The sequence below is a fragment of the Mytilus galloprovincialis genome, chromosome 6, assembly GCF_965363235.1.
Source record: "Mytilus galloprovincialis chromosome 6, xbMytGall1.hap1.1, whole genome shotgun sequence".
NCBI classification, from domain to species: Eukaryota; Metazoa; Mollusca; class Bivalvia; order Mytilida; family Mytilidae; genus Mytilus; species Mytilus galloprovincialis.
The window spans coordinates 83,428,550-83,449,039 of record NC_134843.1 but is presented as its reverse complement, the minus strand read 5'-3'; the positions used below and the strand labels follow the sequence as shown (position 1 = coordinate 83,449,039).

The following is a 20,490-nucleotide window of genomic DNA, read 5'->3' as shown; positions in this document are numbered from 1 at the left end:
GCAAATCGAACTGGTGATTATCATTATAGACTTTATGGTGACCATTTATGTTGCTCAGTTGCTGTCTCATTCGTTTTAACCCATTCAATCCTTTTCTATAAATTTTAATATAATTCAAAAGGATTCATTCAGAATTAGTTATGTTAATAGTAAATACAAGTACTACAAAATGTTTTCTTCATTAATAAAACATCATACATTTCAGCTCTAATTTACTTTGCTTATGATAAGGGAGATAACTCTATTTCAAAACACAGAAGTTTTGACTCAACTGGAATATCTTAAACATTAAGTTTTAACATAAGCCCAGGGTCCTTCTGTTTCAATATAAAATCATTTTTCTCTTAATTTCCAAAACATGAAATGATAACCTAGTATAAGTAATAATAATCATGAGCACTCCTTTATATGAATATAAAATATAGAATGGTCACCTACCTATCTTAAAATCAAAATAGCAGGGTAACTTACCTCTATAGAACACCAGACAATACAGTATCTTACCTAGAGTATCACATGGTGAGTTTTTATATGAACACAGATCCATCCCTGTCATTAGTATAGCATGGTCATGTTGTCTGCCCCTGTCTCCCTCCAGTACGGCTTGCCAGGAACAAAAACTGTTCAGTGTCTTGTCTGCATGATACCCAATAGTTAATCCTGGCTGGAAAATATACAATAAATGTTTTTTCTTGACAAGCAATTACAAAATGCATTAATTAGAAAAAAAGATACATCTGAGCAAAGTTTGTCAAATTGAAATATAGAACATATCACTATTTAGGTTCCTGTTAATCACTTTTGGACAGTGGTGCCAAACATATTTTAAACAGTGAATTTGAATGTGTTTGCCTAAAAAGTTTTGTTATGGCAGACAAATAGAAATAAGAACTGTATCAAATAGTTTTTGTGGCATTACCTACACATTTCTGGATGATATTCATAATTATCTTTTAAAAAAATAGTCATGTAGTACATCTGTTGAACTCTTTAAATGCGATAGTGGTTTGAAGGCAGAAGAGTTAAAAATAGCCTGGTCATTATAATAACAACATTAATACATACATACAGATCTTATATTCTAATTCATACCAAGATCACTCAACAGCCTGGGATATAGTGACAGGTATATCACAGGCTGTTGGGTGATTTAAGTATAAAACTAAAATTTAAGAAGTATAATACTTATTTTTATAATGATAAATTTGAAACTTGTATATATGTAATAATGCAGTTAATAACCAAGCCAAAATATAACAAAAAGGGTACATAAAAATGCTGAATACTGCAGACCAAATATAGGGTACTGTACAGACTTCAACAATGAGAAAAAACCATTCTGTATAGTAAGTCTTTTTACCTCATCTCCCTCCAGAATAATGAGTCCCACTAACACTATACTGACTTTATTACCAAGACTCCTATCTCTAAATAACTCAGCAACCTAGAAAAAACAATACATAACAAAGTTCATAGTGAATATATTAATTCTAAATAAGATATAAGCATTGTAATTTGTTTGGTGAGAACTGTTCTGACAATATCAACATTCAGGAAATTGATTTCCCTTCTTTTTAACAAGTACAGATGAACTCACAACCATATTGTTATTACATGTACTATCTAACCCTGTTCGAAGGCTTAGGGTAATGATCTGAATCTAGTGTAAAACACAGTAGGTTTAAAATCTAATTTGTATAGACAAAATCTGATGGACTTTATATTATAGAATTATCTTACTTCCCTTTTAAATAATGCAAGGATGTATATATAGAGGGAATAAAAAATAAAATATATTGTATAAAATAAACGCACACAAAAAAATCACAAACGGTGCGAAGCAATTATAACAAAAAAGTAGTAATTGTTGTATTTATTATCCTATTATCTGAAAGTTTGGATTACTTCTATTTATTGATGTTGATAACTATAGCTACTATGTACTGATCATCAAAATTCTGCATATTTATACTCCCTGTATTCATCTCACACTGGAATGCTTCATTTTGTGACTTGGAGTGAGTATTTTGAAATATCAATATGATGCAAAATCTTATACTGTGAATTCATTTATTTGTGGGTAACAATTTTCGTGGATATTTAAATTCATTGTTTTAGTAGGTCTGTGTCATTCCTTCAGAAAATTTGTAATTCTTTGAACATTTAAAACGTGCTTACTCTGTACACATGAAGTCCATGCAAAATTGTTATTTTGTTAACAATAGTTATTTCTTGATTTTATTAGCATAGCAAAAGAGGATGATGCAAGTTTTGATCAAACTTATCAACATTAGATCACAATAGTTCGTTGTAAGGGGATGATAAATGGCTAACCCTGTTAAGAGAGCAATATCTCTTGAATGTAAAAGACACCTTTGTAAAAAAAGAGCAGGCTACTGCCGATACAAGGCAGAATTCACACCAGTATAGTGGAAAAGGATTAAGTTGCAATAAGTTGTTTCCCAATCCACTATAAATAAGTTGCAATAATATGAAGAGCTGATCAGAGTGATACAGGTATAGGGCAGACCTATTATGTTTCCTTGACTTTCCCAAATCAATGTTACTTTACTCACCATATTGAACAAAGTGAGTGTATATGTTGTTATATTTTGGTCTCCATGTTTTTGGTACAAGTTTTTATCAGCTACAACTAATGTTTCAACGGTCCTGTCTGCTAGGGGATCTTTCCGTTTATGTCTGTTATTATCTGACTTTAATGATCTTTTATTAATGCTGCTATCATGATTTGATTCAGATGAATATAAATTGTCTTTATCTGAAAAATATTTCAACAATGCATTGTATTTGGTATAATTGCATTGAGATACAAAATGTAAAAAGGTGGTTCATTTTTGCAGAGTTTAGATTTTGGGCTTTTCAAGTCATAACTATTTGCAAGGTTTTATTTTGAGGTTTTCTGGTCCCTGAAACTTATCTCTCCTTAGCTGCTGGGTATTTGACTTATCTCTCCTTAGCTGCTGGGTATTTGACTTATCTCCCCTTATCTGCTGGGTATTTGACTTATCTCTCCTTGGCTGCTGGGTATTTGACTTATCTCTCCTTGGCTGCTGGGTATTTGACTTATCTCTCCTTGGCTGCTGGGTATTTGACTTATCTCCCCTTAGCTGCTGGATATTTGACTTATCTCCCCTTAGCTGCTGGGTATTTGACTTATCTCTCCTTGGCTGCTGGGTATTTGACTTATCTCTCCTTAGCTGCTGGGTATTTGACTTATCTCTCCTTAGCTGCTGGGTATTTGACTTATCTCTCCTTAGCTGATGGGTATTTGACTTATCTCTCCTTAGCTGCTTGGTATTTGACTTATCTGCCCTTAGCTGCTGGGTATTTGACTTATCTCTCCTTAGCTGCTGGGTATTTGACGTATCTCTCCTTAGCTGCTGGGTATTTGACTTATCTCCTTTTAGCTGCTGGGTATTTTACTTATCTCCCCTTAGCTGCTGGGTATTTGACTTTTCTGGTCCCTGAAACTTATCTCTCCTTAGCTGCTGGGTATTTGACTTATCTCTCCTTAGCTGCTGGGTATTTGACTTATCTCCCCTTACCTGCTGGGTATTTGACTTATCTCTCCTTAGCTGCTGGGTATTTGACTTATCTCTCCTTAGCTGCTGGGTATTTGAGTTTTCTCCCCTTAGCTGCTGGGTATTTGAGTTTTCTCCCCTTAGCTGCTGGGTATTTGAATTTTCTCCCCTTAGCTGCTGGGTATTTGACTTTTCTGGTCCCTGAAACTTATCTCTCCTTAGCTGCTGGGTATTTGACTTATCTCCCCTTAGCTGCTGGGTATTTGACTTATCCTCCCTTAGCTGCTGGGTATTCACTTTTCTCCCCTTAGCTGCTGGGTATTTGACTTTTCTGGTCCCTGAAACTTATCTCTCCTTAGCTGCTGGGTATTTGACTTATCTCTCCCTAGCTGCTGGGTATTTGACTTATCTCCCCTTAGCTGCTGGGTATTTGACTTATCTCCCCTTAGCTGCTGGGTATTTGACTTATCTCCCCTTAGCTGCTGGGTATTTGACTTTTCAGCATTTATGAAGATGAATAATGAGAACATAAAGAGTTTCTTTCATTTTGCTTATACCAATAATACGAAACGATTTTTTATGTTTAATCAGCCTTTTCCACATTTTTCAACTTATTACATGTATTGTTAATTTTAAATAAATGTATGATTTCTAGTAGCTGTTATACTGTTAAAATAAATTGTCAAATATTGAAACAATGTACCTACGTCTACTGGACCTGCTGTCGTAATACTGTTTCTGGTTTAATGATGATCTTTTATACATTTTATGTGGCTGGCCTTGACCTTTGACCTTATGACTTTTATGAGGTTCTATGATGTAATCTTCATCTGCTGTTCTAATGATACCTCGCTGAAAAAAATGTACAAAACATATAAGTATAAGTAGCAATGTACTGGGTATTCACAAATTTTCCCATGCATTTTTAAATCTTAATGGGCTTTTTTTTTATTTGACAGTAGAAAAATCCATATCTGCTAACCCTTCCTTGCCTCACTGGAAACTTTCAATCAGAACCTAATTTCCAAAAAAAGGTCATTTTTTCTTGCTGGAGATAATAAAAATAACCCTAGCTAATTTTCTTCCACAAAAACAACACAAAGTTGCATGATTTCATACAAAAATGCCTATCTTTATAGCTTTTAAGCTGCTGGTCAATCAATTAGTAATGATATTCAGTAGTTCCTTGGAAAAGTGTGATGAAATATTTGTCTCCACTCAACATAAAAAGATATTTAATGTCCAACAGCCCAAATGAAAACGATGACCTGTAAATTATCAGTATTAACTAAAAGAATGTAAACTGAGCATGGAAATGGGGAATGTTTCAAAGAGACAACAACCCAGCCATATAAAACAGAAAACAGCAGAAAGTCACCAACAGGTCTTCAATACAGCGAGAAATTCTTGCACCGGGAGGCGTCCTTCAGCTGGCCCCAAAACAAATACATATACTAGTTCAGTGATAATGAACGCCATACTAAACTCCAAATTGTACACAAGAAACTAAAATTAAAAATAATACAAGACTAACAAAGGCCAGAGGCTCCTGACTTGGGACAGACACAAAAATGCGGTGGTATGTGTCAAATTTCAGCTTTAGTTCAGCAGGCATTACAAAAATAAAGGCTTGAGAAAAAAATTCTTGAAATTTTTCTTCTAAGTTCAAATGCAGTTATTTTGCTAAAAAGTTCAATCCTAATGAAACCCGAACATCATAATAAAAAGTCCTAATAATTATGTTTGATTTTCAAATGATGGAATGACAGAAGGAAATAATGAGAGCCATGAGTAACACTGAGTGGTTCAGCATAATGAAACTAAAGTTATCTCCAATGCAGCAAGGATTGTATGAAGAGGGGGTATACCTTTATTGGGACTCCAGGATCAGATGTTTTAAAGCTAGAGATTTAGGGATTGATCCTAATGGGATTTGGGAAATTTCTGGATTTAAATTTCTTTATCTTCAGGACGTCTGGATTTCATGTTTTTAAGCCTGGAATTTCGGGATCAGGACCCATCCGACCCCCCACCCCCCCTCCTTTCTATAAATTAACACTATCTACAAAATTCTCTTGATTTTTTGTTAATTCTACAAGTACATGTTATGTGTGACATATCCATTAAATAAACATTGACTCATAAAGATTTTGTCATTCAAAAAAATTGCTTCCAAGGTTATACTCTTCAACACATTTAAAGTCATAAATCTTAGCAATGTAAAATACAAAACCATTTTTTTCTATAAATATCTCTTTCATATTTGATGGTTTTTGAAGTTGTTTCTACTTCCTTTCTATCATTATATAACAACTTTTTAGATAATTTATTATCTTATTTATGATAAAGGATACAGGGTTCTTAACATACAAAATCTTAAAAAATTTTACAAGTATAATTGAACATAGGTTATACATTGAATTCAAAGGAACTAACATGACTTAATATTTATGAAAATGACCTTTGCACTGAACAGTTTAAATACTGAAAAAGTGCATCTCAGATTAAGAAGAATATATGCACTCATAAGATAGAGTATGTGGTCAAGTTACATCCACAATAGTGTAGGAGTAAAGACAGTTTAAAAGACAAAAAAGTTTTACTTCAAAGCAAATTTTGTGCATTACATTACATTTTACATCTACCATCGAAAAAAAAAACCCCAAAAATTCTCATAAATGCAAATATATAATTATGTATTTCAAAAAAACATGCAATATCTGATTTTTTTTTACTTCAAAGCAAATTTTGTGCATTTCATTACATTTTACATCTACCATCGAAAAAAAAACCCCAAAAATTCTCATAAATGCAAATATATAATTATGTATTTCAAAAAAACATGCAATATCTGATTTTTTTTTACTTCAAAGCAAATTTTGTGCATTTCATTACATTTTACATCTACCATTGAGAAAAAACCAAAAAATCTCATAAATATAACTTAAACATGTATTTCAAAAAACCTGCAATATCTGATTTTTTTTTTTTACTTCAAAGCAAATATTGTGTGTTACATTATATTTACATCTAACACTGAGAAAAAAAAAACACAAGTTCTCATGAATATACATGTATTTCAAAACGCATGCCGAGGAGTAATGACTGAATCACCACAACTTATACACATGAGAGATCTAACAAGAAGTACATAGAACCTCTTTTATCATACTCTATTTCCCAATCTTTGTAGAAATATTATACTTCTATACCTTATTAATGTAAATTTATTGTTGTAAACTATTTCAAAGGAAGATAGTAAAGTCATACATCATGGTATAATGACACTTCAAAACTAAAGTAGTAATAATAGTAAAATCTGCAGCTTACAGGGCATTTCTTAAACAGGGACTGGTTCAGTAAGACTGGACAAGAGATGGAGTTAATTTAATATAATTGTACAATAGTATATTTCTAAAACATGGACCTGTTAAATAAAGAATGAACAACACATGAAGAAATTTAATATAATTGTACAGCATCTTGAACTTCTCTATCTTTCCTTATTTGCATAATTTAGTCGGTAGTTTACAATATATTTGATATTTCCACCCATATTCAAGCTTGCTCTGAGTTATGTGGTAATAATCAAAGTTTACAAGTTTCATAACATTTAGTTGAGGCAAACTTAAATTAAAGAACTGAAGCAAACACAATTTCCATTTATAAGGGACAGTAAAAATGATGCAACCCAAATTCAAACTGGATCTGTGTTTTATGATAATAAGCATTGTGTATAAATTTCATAAAATTTTGTTGAGGCAAACTAAAGCTTGAGAATGGAAACTAATTTTGAGGCATTGTGCTTACAGACGAACAAGGGTACCTCTTTATGCCTCTCAATGACAGCAGGGACATAAAAAATTGTTCCTCTGCACTGATTTCTAAACTTCTCCGAGACATTGCTGATATTAATCTATGATTTAAGTTTAATAAAAATCTGACAAGAATTATCCAAGAGAGAGTATTATCAACACAAAAAACTTAGTCTTTAAAGTTACCATTGTATTCTTTGTTTATCATCATTTAAATAATTTGATATTTCTGTAGATCTAAAGGTTTTTATTCTATTTATTCTACAATATTAAGCATGTCTTCCTTTCAAATGTAATACAAATTAATTTGATAATTCATTGTGTTTATAATCTCCCATGGTCAGCATTTACATTTAGCTAGAACAATTAACATCATTTCTTTTCAATGAATATAGGGCCAGGAATTCCACATCTTATACAATCCATGTTTTACAATATGTCTAATCTGAGAATACCTACCAGATGAGACAGGTCTATTTAACATTTCAATCATAATTTATAAACAAAATAAAAGAGAAATCTGTCAGATTTACGACATTAGCCTAATATTTTTTATCACATACAGTAGCCTAGAATTCCAAGCTTTTTCTTCATTTAAATTTTAGAATATAATAACACAATTAATCTCAATATTTTCTTGTCAATCATAGGTTGTTTGAAGTGATAGATTTATTTCATATTTTGTACATGATAAGTTTTTTGATAAAAAGTAACACTTTGAAGAAAATCAATTTTAGGATTAGAGGTTTCAATAGAATTTAATATTCACAAAGTTACCAGTAACATATTACATTTAATATAAGCCTGTACCTCGCCCTATAATAAAACATGCAACTTAACTACGAAAATGAACTATTGGGCGTTAATTGGTCATTAATATAAAATTTGGTTAAAAACACAGAAAGCTTTTCATCCTTTTGAAGAAAAGTTAATACCTTTAATAAAAACAAATTATTCTGGCTTAGGTTAAGCACCACATTAATAAAATGAGTAGTTTATCATACAAAATTCATTTTTCAAAAAATGATGAACTCTTAAATTCTCAGGTGTCTAGAACTATTTAGAAAGGACTTAAATTTTTGTCAAATTAATTTTTCTTTCTTATATAAGAATGACCAATTGGAAACCCCCTTGAAGGATCAATCAATTCCGCGCTTTACTATTCCTTTGGACTAAAATGTTAGACACCATTCCTATGAAAATCAAAGCCATTCATATTCATAATTTAACACAAAGAATTCCTTTCAAGTCATTAAACACCTTGCTTACTCCTCAGATTAAGAGATCTTTGTAAAAGTCTTATACATACTGTATCATAAAAACCTGATTTCTTTTCTTTCCTAGCAAACTGATCACTATTCGATCACACATTATGATGTGGCTTTTTTACAAATGGTGCTTATAATTCTTATGGAACGCTGAAAATGCATGAAATATTTGCCACTGGAAGTTTTGAAAGCATCAATCAATCCTATGTTCTTTTTATGCCCCACGATAGTATAGGGGCATTATGTTTTCTGGTTTGTGGCTCCGTTTGTTCGTCCGTCCGTTCGTCCTGCTCCAGGTTAAAGTTTTTGGTCAAGGTAGTTTTTGATGAAGCTGAAGTCCAATCAACTTGAAACTTAGTTCAATTGTTGCTTATGATATGATCTTTCTGATTTTAAAGTCAAATTAGACTTTTGACCCCAATTTCACAGTCCACTGAACATAGAAAATGAAAGTGGGAGTTTCAGTTTAAAGTTTAAGGTCAAGGTAGTTTTTGATGAAGCTGGAGTCCAATCAACCTGAAACTTAGTACACATGTTTTCTATAGTATAATCCTTCTAATTTTAATGCCAAATTAGATTTATACCTGATTTCACGGTCCATTGAACATGGAAAATGATAGTGCAAGTGGGGCATCCATGTACTTTGGACACATTCTTGTTTCAGTATGTTTTGTTTGTGTTTGCTTGTTCTTGTTAGTCTGTGGTTTATTCTGACTCCAATTGAGTTTGTTCTGATCTGTGACCTTGTCGGTTAGGTGGGCCAGTGACCTTGTACTCTTACCTCTCATTTAAAAGAACCTATGATCTTTAAAATGCTCATATTTAATAGAATCAAATCAGTTTGGACCTGTATAGTTTCCGTAAAGTGACCTGTAATGACCTGAGTTTAAATGTGACCTTGTGACCTTAGGGTATACCATACTGAAGCCACTTTGTTCTGCTCTTCTTTGTTTACGGACTAACTTTCTTCAATACTTCTTACTAGGTATAGCATTTTATTCACAACTTTGTTTTGAATAACAGGTCAATGATAAAAAGCTTTTCAATTTAATACCAGTTTTTGAGCTAGGAAATATAGGCATTTTAAGCCTCCAATTGATATTTTATCGCGTGTTTTTCTATGTTGTGATGTTATACTATTGTTTCAGAAAAAGGGAGAAGGTTTGGTACCATTAAAATGTTTAATCCCGCTGCAAATGTTTGCACCTGACCTAAGTCAGGAATCTGATGAATGGTAGTTGTCGTTTGTTTATGTAATTTATACTTTATAGCTTGTTGATCGGTGTGCGCCAAGGCTCCGTCACTTGAAGACCTTACCTTGACCTATAATGGTTTACTTTTATAAACTGTTATTTGGATGGAGAGTTGTCTCATTGGCACTCATACCACATCTTCCTATATCTTTTTTGAAATACAAAGACATCTGCATTGAATGTTAAAATTGCACACATTTAGAGCCTCACGTTCTGTTCCTACAAATAATCTCATTTTGAGATCTAAAATACCAGTGTATACAGTTATTTGACAGTATAGCCCTTAAAATAAGATTCTATCAGAACCTACTAATACTTTAACATACAGCAACACCCAAACTCTTCACCTTTATAAACCCTGAAACAAATTTGTGGTCTCATAAATCACACAAAAAGAGAACATTTATTTTCGCTAAGTTTAAATTGTCTATATTTATGTCATTTCAAACAATTAAAAAGAGATATATAGACAATTTAATTCCCATTTTCTAATCAAAAGAACACATCAAAGCCAAATTGAGTGACCACACCCTTCTCTACAGGTGTCTCGGGACAGGTAAGGTCAGCCTGATAAAGGTATGATGACCTGCTGTGATCAAAGGTCATGTCAGGTCAACATTTTGGCAATAAATGTCAAACAAGTCATAAAACTGTTAGAAAATAGTATTTTCAAGTCTTATTCTCTCTTTCTTATCTTAAAGTTCAATGGCTTTCAAGATTGAAATGTTTGTGATAATAATTGATCAAGAAGAGAAAAAAGGATAAATATTTGTAAGTCAAGTATTCAAACAAAAAAGCACTTGTTTTACAGGAATTAAGGTTTTACTTTTGAAGTATCATGAAAACTAACACTTTAATTTCCTATTCAATAGCCCATTGTTCACATTCATATTTGAAGCATTTGTAACATGCAAAGGTGGCTTACTAAACTATGTCAAAGAACTAATAAAGACAAAAACATATTTATTGTACCCCTGTCAGTGATGCAGGAAATTAAGAATTAGGTAAAAAATTTTGGTAAAATATTTTTGCAATTTTCAATATAAATGTACGCAGTGGTGGACCGAGAACTTTGCCTAAGGGAGGGGGCCCGCTCCAGTCATGCTTCAGTGATTCCCTATATAATCAACCAAATTTTTCCCACAAAAGGGGGGGCCCGGGCCCCCCAGGGCCCCCCTGGATCCGCCTATGGTACGTAACAACTATTAATAATAAGACTATATATTATAAACAGGTATTTTATTATTTTGTTTATGAAGATCATTTATTTTTTAAGTTACCTCCCCTTACTTGTAAAGAGAAAAGAGGGATAAAACCAACTAGCCCTGTCCTCATTAATTAAACTTTACTCAGCACTCAAAGTACACAATTTTTTGACCAAATCCAGGATTTTGATTGGCTGATTTCTGAGTCTGAGTACAAATATCCTGCTTGAAAGTTTTATGACCTCAATGCCAAGTTAATTTTGGTATCATAATCTCAAGGCTTGATTTAATTGGCTAAATATTGTCCTCAAATATCCTCGTTTAAGGTCATCTGAATCTTTTTCATTTGATGAACTAAATCACATCTTGCTTATGGGAATGTCAACTTTTTTAATAGTTCGTTTCTTTAATAAAAAAATTGACATCTTTTGACAGTTGTATGCTCTTAATATTAAATAGACAAAACACAGACAATTTTATACCTAACCTATATCTCAGAGGGATGAAAATTTAGATACAGATGTACATGTCGATGGTTATCTTTTTCACCTGTACCTTGAGAAATGTATGTTTTACAACAATTTTCCCTCTTAGCATAAAAAGGTTAGATTTCACATGTGATATAGAAAAAAAAGTGTTTTATTATTTAACAATGTCATAAGTCATTTTTAAACAAATAAAAAACATTGGTGTATATTTCAATAATGTTTGATTTAAGAGTTGATTTCTGGCTTATAGACAGTTTATTTTTGACAGAATAATTAACCATAATTCTTTAAATGATAATTTATTATTACTTTGAAAAAGAAGAAACGACTGAACTATGACAAAAACACTTCAAGTAAAATAGGTTAACATCAAGCTATTGACTTGAGTTCAGACTGTTCAATACAGACAGACTATGGAAAAAGATATAAGACAATTACTCTGATATCAAGTATCATCACCTAGCATCCTCATTGGAGTATTTAATACTGACTTACAACCTATCATTGTATTCAATATTATCTAAATATAACCAATTTTATTGAAATTTACTATCACTGAGAAAATTTACAATCTTTTTATGTTCCTTAATAGTAAATTATCAACTGAGATAAAAATTTAACTTGCTTTTTGAAGACAACTTTGGGGGAGTAAAAAATATGAATTATTAGTATGGAAAGCTGTGGGGGCATGTGTCTATGTGGTAAGTTCTAAATCATCTCAAGAGTTGCTCGTCTCTTTGCTGAATAAATATTCTTAATAACTATTATCATCAAGAAAATATAATCCTTTAAAATGGAGCTAACTGATTTAAATGGAATCAATGAAAAAAACCCTGTTCAATGTTATATTACCACGGCTCATCACTTGAAAAAATTATAATGCTTAATTTTCCCATTCCTATTTTTCACGATCTAGACAAGCTCACAAAATATAAACCTACCATTCCATCACAGACAGAAAGAGCAGCAGTACCATGACGATGAGATCGCACTTTACCAGAGAAATGACAACGAGTTTCATCCCAGGGTTTCTCTTGAGATCTGACGAAGGTTTCCTTGTGAGAATTGACATTATTCTGCCGATGATACACCTTAAATCCAGGTGCTAAAAGTTCTTTCTCTTCTTTAAGATCAATTTGGAATGTCTGACTGAAGCCAGTAATGTTTACATATAAGTATGGTGATGATGATGAGGAGGAAGATGGTGAACTTCTTTTATGACGAATATGATGACTAAGTTCATGTGAGACAAAACTTCCATCACTATCTACGATGTACGGAATCACAATTTCTGAAAATACAAAAAGATTTTTTTTAAGTGTCTTCAGGGTAAATGGATTCAACAAATCAAAAATGGTTTTCAGGATTTTCTACATTGTTTGTAGAATCCCAGGATAATGCATAAGCCAAATAATATGCTTAAAAAGGTAAAAAATGAGATATTGCCCAATCCCTTTTTTCCAATGAGCACTATATATAGTTCTATATGTCCATTGTTAGCTACTACCTGTACATAGTGCATTTATTTGTGGCCATTTTCTGCAGTAGACTTATGTTTTCTGAAATACGTAAATTTTGACAACTCTTAAGAAATTTACAGGATACAAGTCTAAAAAATCTTTCAAATTAAACTTTTTCTATTTAAGGAATGATATAATTTTTAGCAATCAATTTCGTTTTTAAATCAAATTTATAAATTGAATCCTCACATCCACAGATTAAGAAAAGTTCTGCCTTATGGAAGCACGTAGACTAATTGTTGTGCACTTAATATGCAAGAAGAGCTTGAATGCGTATGAATTTATCGTGAAATTGGACTAACTACTTGTGTGTGGTCGAGGGTCTGAGCTCACATGACTGATTTAACATAGAGTATATTCCGTTACAATCCTGTTAATTTACTTGTTTCTGAATTAGAGATTTTCAGTCCTAAGGTAGTTCATGTTAACAAAGAAGGCAGGATTTGAGAGTTGCTATTTAATAACTATGAATGGAAGAACAGCTCTATCAAATTATATCCCTTACAAATAATGTATTAAGCAGCTTATAGAAAGCCTTGTACCATGCAGGCACGGTATCCGTAAGCTTATTAACACGATAAATTATCATAGGATAATTGTGTTGATTCGCTATAATTTTTGTATACGTCTTGGGAGGTGAAACCAAGTGCAGACAACGATATATACATTTATATGTATCAAAGTGTGAATCAGAATACCGTTAACTGTCTATCAGAAGTGTGAAGTTTGGACGGTCAAATTATAGTGTCAAATTATTAGATGGGTATATTTGACACCACAGATTAGCTGGATGTTTATTCAAATTACCTTAATTAAGTTTCCTTTCCACTCATCATATTGTTTTTAAAAAACTTTTGAGGCCCCTCAAAAAGGGGGGGGGGGTATTTGTTTTTTAAACAAGATAATCATTTAATCAAAAATACAGTCCTATATAGTCGTTTCATAAAAAAATCATGAAATATTAGCCTGGTCATCATAAACGGCCAATTAATCACATAAACATAAACCTCACGAGGAGGCTCACTATAATTTTCTGACCAATGGTTAATCAAGGATGAAATGAATCAGTAACAGATATAAGGAAAACCACAAAGTGTTATATTACTTCCTTGATGCAAAAAAAGTACTTTTAAACTTTAATAAATCTTAAATTCACTTTGACAAAACATAAGGCTTACACATATGACAATGTTTCAGATTTTTTTTCTCATTAAAATTTGTTAGTCATATTTTCTATTGAAGATTCTATACCTCTTCTAATATTATAAAAAGAAATAATAATTGGAAACCTAAGTGTATTATCCTGCAGATTTAAAGGATTGCATGTCTGCCGGCCTTTGCATGGGCTATACAATTCTTTCTTCCCTCAATGGTTACAAAAACTTTTATCTTTTTTCTCAAACTCATATTGAAACATCATAAAAAGAGTCACCAGCTGAGCTCATTTGTTCATTATAATTTGAAATTGAATTTCAACAGCAGTTGCGAATAAGAATTTACGCAGAGTCTTAAACTTATTAATTGATTAATTACTTTGAAGTACAACTGAAGAAAACTTTACTTTTTTCAAACAATGTCACAACAGAGTAGGGAAAACTGTAAGCAACTATGTTCATTCAAGAAAAATTAGCATGACTCATATGTATCTTAACAGTTCTATAAGTACTTTGTAGGTACAAATGTAGTTTTATACCATTCTTAAACAACCTGTTTAGTTCTGTAGGTTACTTTTACTTTAGACCATTCTCAGGGACATTTTAGTTCTGTAAGTAATTTCTATGGCACATGTTTAGTTCTGTAGGTAATTTCTGTGGGACATGTTTATAGTTCTGTAGCTAATTTCTATGGGACATGTTTAGTTATATAGGTTATTTCTATGGGACCTGTTTAGTTTTATAGGTAATTTCTACGGGACATGTTTAGTTCTGTGAGTAATTTCTATGAGATGTGTATAGTTCTGTAAGTAATTTCTATGGAACATGTTTAGTTCTGTATGTAATTTCTATGAGACATCTATTAGTTCTGTAAGTAATTTCTATGGGACATAGTTCTGTAGGTTATTTTTAGTATTCTCAGTGACATGTTTTGTTTAATTCAGTTGTTTATGTTTTACCCAAGTCTATAGGACGACAAGTTTAATGCTGTAGCTTATATTTTTACCATTCTCAGGCACAAGTTTAGCTCTATAGGCAATTTTTACACTTCACAGGGATGAAATGTTTAGTTTTGTAGGACATATTTAATCATTCTTGTTTACTTCTGTAGTTATTTGTTTACCATTTTCAAGAACAATTTGTGTTTTTCTCTGCTAATGTTTAACCAAGCTCAAGGACTCTGTGTTAAGTTCTGTAGGTTATATTTAACTGTTTTCAAGGACAACATGTTCAGATGTGTAGGTAATGTTTAGTGTGGGTCAACCCTCAATCTATCCCCACTATAGTACATCATGTTTCATGAACTTTGCCAATCTTTTTTCTTTATTTGTGAAGTTTAACAAGTCTGAAGACATACATAAAATAGTCTGGAACAATTAAACCAATTTGTTATTATAGTTTCACATGCCACAAAAAGCTTCCCTTTATCCCCTAGACCAGACAGATCATTTATGTTTTAATGGTAACTACATGTACACTTTTATAAATTTTATTGTGATTGTTTGGTTCAGAATCAAGTCATTCGTTCCCAATGTATAAAATAATAAAGTTGAACCAAGTAATACCTATGTATTACCTAGGAGTAAATATACATACAGCTGTAACATTTGTCTAAATGCCCGATAATGGACAATAAATGCATGTCTATATGACTTTTTGATAGCAACATTTAAATCTTTGTAACAAAGGTTTTTGCCTATGAAAACGTTGGCTTGCTTGACAAATCTGAGACAAAAAAAGTTACCCATTGGTTTTAATTTGGTTCAAGCAATAAAATTTCAATTTAAAAAGAATAAGTATATAATTATCTTTTAAATATATTTTTATATAGTTTTTTGAAACTAGAGCTAGAGGTAATTTTACATATTGTATGTCTGCGGTTTGACTCAACAAAGAATCAGTTGACAGGGAGGCAAATAAAAGCAATGTTGAAAAAAGGGGGGTCCACTATACATATATATATATATCTACAGATAAATTAACAAAGGTTACATCATTTACATGACCTTACTTTACCAATAATCTTAAAATTGTTCTATTTTCATTTCTTTGAAAAATAAATTGTACTGTTTGTGATGTGAATTATAATAATTGCGGTCAGTTAAAATTGACAAAAACAGTTATCTTAATAATTGATCACCATTTTCTATTCAGTCCCACTGTCATCTGATCTTACTAATGAGGAGCACTACCATTTAAATTTTGACACTGAAGTCCAACTACTGTTAACTTACTATTGTTAAAAGTTTATCACCAGAAAATGATAATATTTAGATAAAATCAAGAACTGTCATCCCTACATAAATGAGTTTGTTTTTGTGGTAAATTATTTTCTAGTAATGATGGATTTATAATGTGAGTCATTGTCAAAATAAACCCACCCTGAAATAGCCTAGTTAAACTTAATAAAAAAAAAAGAATGTTCAGCCAGAAATTTCTTTCATGATAAAAATTAACCAAGTTTATAAAATGTCAAATGTTATCATAGCAAAACTTCTATATTTTTTAAGGGTCACTGGATTTTTAGAAATTTTTGCATCTTACATGTATGCTTTTTTTTTATTAAGTATAGACAAGGATTTGTATAGTAATCATTGGTATAGACTAGTTAGTCTGTCATAGGGTTTTGCTTTCGTTTAAAGGTGCTATGATAAAGCTAAAAAAAATTATATCTTGAATGAAATTGCACTTGCAAATGATTTGCGAGGAAATTGCAATGATCATGTGTGAGTAAATTAAACTGATTTAAGAGGAAATTGCAATGATCATGTGTGAGTAAATTGAACTGATTTAAGAGGAAATTGCAATGATTTGAGAGTAAATTGCAAAGATTTAATGGGAAATTGCAAAATTTCCAATGAATTTACAGGAAATTGCAACGATTTAAGGGGAAGTTACGATGACTCAAATAAGAGGAAATTGCAATGATTTTAGGGGAAATTGCAATGCTTTTGGGGGAATTGCAAGGATTTGAGTGAAAAAAATTATCAGTGGAAAGATTATTTAAATCTAAGTGGTAAATTTTGAGATACAGTTATTATTTTTATCCTTATATAAAATTGTAAAAGAAGATGATGTAAAAAAAAAAGTCAGAAAGTCTATATAATTTCACATCTATCTGTATTTAGAATCTGCAGATTAAAAGTAGCCATCTTTTACCAACCTGTTGACAATTTATTCCACTGTTTACCCTATAACAAATGTAATAAAGGATATATACCATATTAAAGATCATATACTACTCATATATGCCTCTATTTTTCTACAGATGAGCATATATTAAATTTAATGGTGTGAATTTTCTGTTTTAATTACCATTTCATTTAAATTTTATAGTGACTTTATAATACCATTTAAAACTTAGGCTTCCAAGTATTAAAGTCAAGGAAAAATGTGAAAGAAAGTAAGCTGATGCTAACATTTATATCTTATACATTTATCATATCCCCCTTTGTTAAGATTGTTTAATAGTCGTCTATGTAACAGTAAACAATTTTATAATCTGTTGCTCAGCTGGGTATAAGGTACCTATTCACCGTGGTCTATGGTAAACCTCAAGTGTTTCCCTTATCATTGTGAACAGTCAGTATGCTGTAAACTAGTTTTTGTCAGTGATTTATTTTTGTGAGTAGAAAAAGTAACATGGGTGTAAATTGTCATTATTAGAATGAACTTGGATCTGCTCTTATATTAAAATACCAATAAATTAAGAAAATTGAAAACATATATTGTTGTGGAATACAAAGGCCTAATCAGAAAAAAAGAATATCCTCAAAAACAAGATTGAATGCAGAATAAAAACTGTCTTCCTATAATTATACAAAAAAATATCCAGTCAATTTCTAGTTTTAGAAAGTTCCAAAAAATATACAAACAAGAAAATTTGTTCCTGAAATGTGTCCATAGAGCCGATGCACTATGCAGATATTTACATACTCAATGAACCCTCCAATCTGGGTCAAAACACTACATTTTTCATAGTCAAACCTGTGTATATTTCGGCCAACCTCAGGGCCAGAGGAAAATGACATTATAAGCATAAACTGACCATTTAAGACAGTGACCAATGAAATGAGGTAAAAATGCAAAAGGTATTACAACAATTGGACTATGTTTTAGCTTACCTTCTGTGGAATGATCTGTGAGTAAACAGTCACATGTCTGTAATATCTGAAACAAAGTAATAAAGACATCTTTATAAACATCAAATATACTTAGAAATAGTCAACAGATTCTAAATAAATTGTCAAGACACAATTAAATAAAAGTACCAAACTTAAAATAGAGGAATTACTAGAGAGAAAGCATACAGAAAGACTTCAGGTCTCTCAACACAATAGTACAATAGAGCGTTTGTTCTTTCAAGCCATATCAATCATGTGTTACAGTGGAAACAAATTATGACAAAAAAAAAGAAGATAATGCTAAAACCAAAAATTAATAATACTTAGTGATGATTTGTAAACTGACCCTTTTCAGCCCTGCATAATATCTTTCCAGTACTTGTAGTAACTGAAAGTTTAACCATTCAAATTCAATGCACAGCTTCTGCTAATAAGTATATCATATTTGCCTTGATCTTAAATATGTTCAGTACATCTTTCTACTTTTTCCTTAAGGTAATACTAACAAGGTCAAAATATAATGTTAGAGGAATCATAGGTGGCCAGTTCACTGATGTTTTATTTTAATGTTTATGTATTCAATTTTTAAAACCTTGAATATATTTCTGAAAATTCTTTTTGTCCCCAGCTGACACTATTACGCTTAAATAAATTATGGGTTTAAGGTCAACTGAAAACAGGTTGTTTAAACTCACTAAATAAAACACCACCAAAGTCATAAACACTATCTGATGTCTTTAAAATCTAATTTAAATGATTTGTCAAAACTCTAATAAAATCTTCATTGCATCCAATCTTTTTTTTATATGACTATTAACATCACCATCATTTTAAGGCCTTTCTATATACCTTTAAAACATGAATATAAATGTGGGTAATGATTGTGTTTCAATATCTTTTGATCTTTAACCATAAAAAAGTTGCAGTATTTAACACTATGCCAGACCAAAAAAGTCCATCTTTGTCAAAAATGTCTATCTATGTCTAGAAATTTTAATATATATAGTGTCTAGTCAATCCTTCATATTTCAAATGTGGAGTATATATGATAATGAAGTAAGAACATATGATAGTCCAGGGTTATGGCCCTTTGCGTAATCTAATATCATCAGGAAACTGGGGTTATGTCTCCAAAAGATTAAATGGTGTCTTGATACAGAATTTAAAGACAGAAGTGTTATTCATTTATATTTATGCTATCATTCAAATCAATTTACAATTTAAAATGTAGTTATACATAAGATAGTATATCACCCATTCATAGTTTTTCTATTCATTCATATTTTATCGGAAGCCTCAAGTATTAATTTCTTTACTTGATACTTGAGAAAACAATCTGCAATACATGTCAACGTGGAACATGTAAATTGTTCTTTTCAATGCAAAATTAGATATACAAAGATTACCTGCAATACATGTCAACGTGGAACATGTAAATTGTTCTTTTCAATGCAAAATTAGATATACAAAGATTACCTGCAATACATGTCAACGTGGAACATGTAAATTGTTCTTTTCAATGCAAAATTAGATATACAAAGATTACCTGCAATACATGTCAACGTGTAGCATGTAAATTGTTCTTTTCAATGCAAAATTAGATATACAAAGATTATTCAAATGTTGTGCTGTTATACCACTCTTTCAGTAAATAGTCCTTTTCAATCAAAAATTAGATATGCAAAGTTTGTTCTTATGTTATACACTGAATGTCAGTTTAGAAAATGGGTTGAGTACTCACAAACATATTCACCCCCGCCCCATTCTGCAAGTGACTGTCCAAATCAGTCAAGAACCTTTTATATGAAGGTTGTTATTGGTTGCTATATGTCAAATTTGTTTTCCCTATGTTGATTTTAGCATAAATCAGGCCATTTCTCTTTTTAAATTGTTTCATAAATTACCATGCTATTGCCTTTTCTATCATACAGTACCATATGGTATGTCCAGTTTTTCTCTGTGTTGAAGGCTGTTCACTGTCTTATAGATGTTGAAATTCATGTCCTTCGGTTTTGGTGAGTTACTATAGGTTGCCTCATTTACAATCATACCACATCTCCTGCTTTATTATACCAACAGAAATATAATAAAGCAAAAGATATAAAAGTAGATGTTTTGACA

The 20,490-nt window shown here is 31.4% G+C and overlaps 1 protein-coding gene across 4 annotated transcripts in view; it reads right to left on the bottom strand.

Moving 5' to 3' along the window:
* LOC143080528 (A disintegrin and metalloproteinase with thrombospondin motifs 16-like) overlaps positions 1–20,490 on the bottom strand; it is a 77,380-nt gene that overhangs the window by 19,640 nt on the left and 37,250 nt on the right. For all 4 annotated transcript variants that reach the window (XM_076256407.1, XM_076256405.1, XM_076256408.1 and 1 more), the window contains exons 2-7: positions 18,370–18,415; positions 12,513–12,862; positions 4,250–4,394; positions 2,577–2,779; positions 1,361–1,444; positions 505–664 (exon numbers count right to left, since the gene is read on the bottom strand). In XM_076256407.1, coding sequence (XP_076112522.1) covers positions 505–664; positions 1,361–1,444; positions 2,577–2,779; positions 4,250–4,394; positions 12,513–12,862; positions 18,370–18,415 — 988 coding nt within the window. The remainder of the gene's footprint in view (positions 1–504; positions 665–1,360; positions 1,445–2,576; positions 2,780–4,249; positions 4,395–12,512; positions 12,863–18,369; positions 18,416–20,490) is intronic.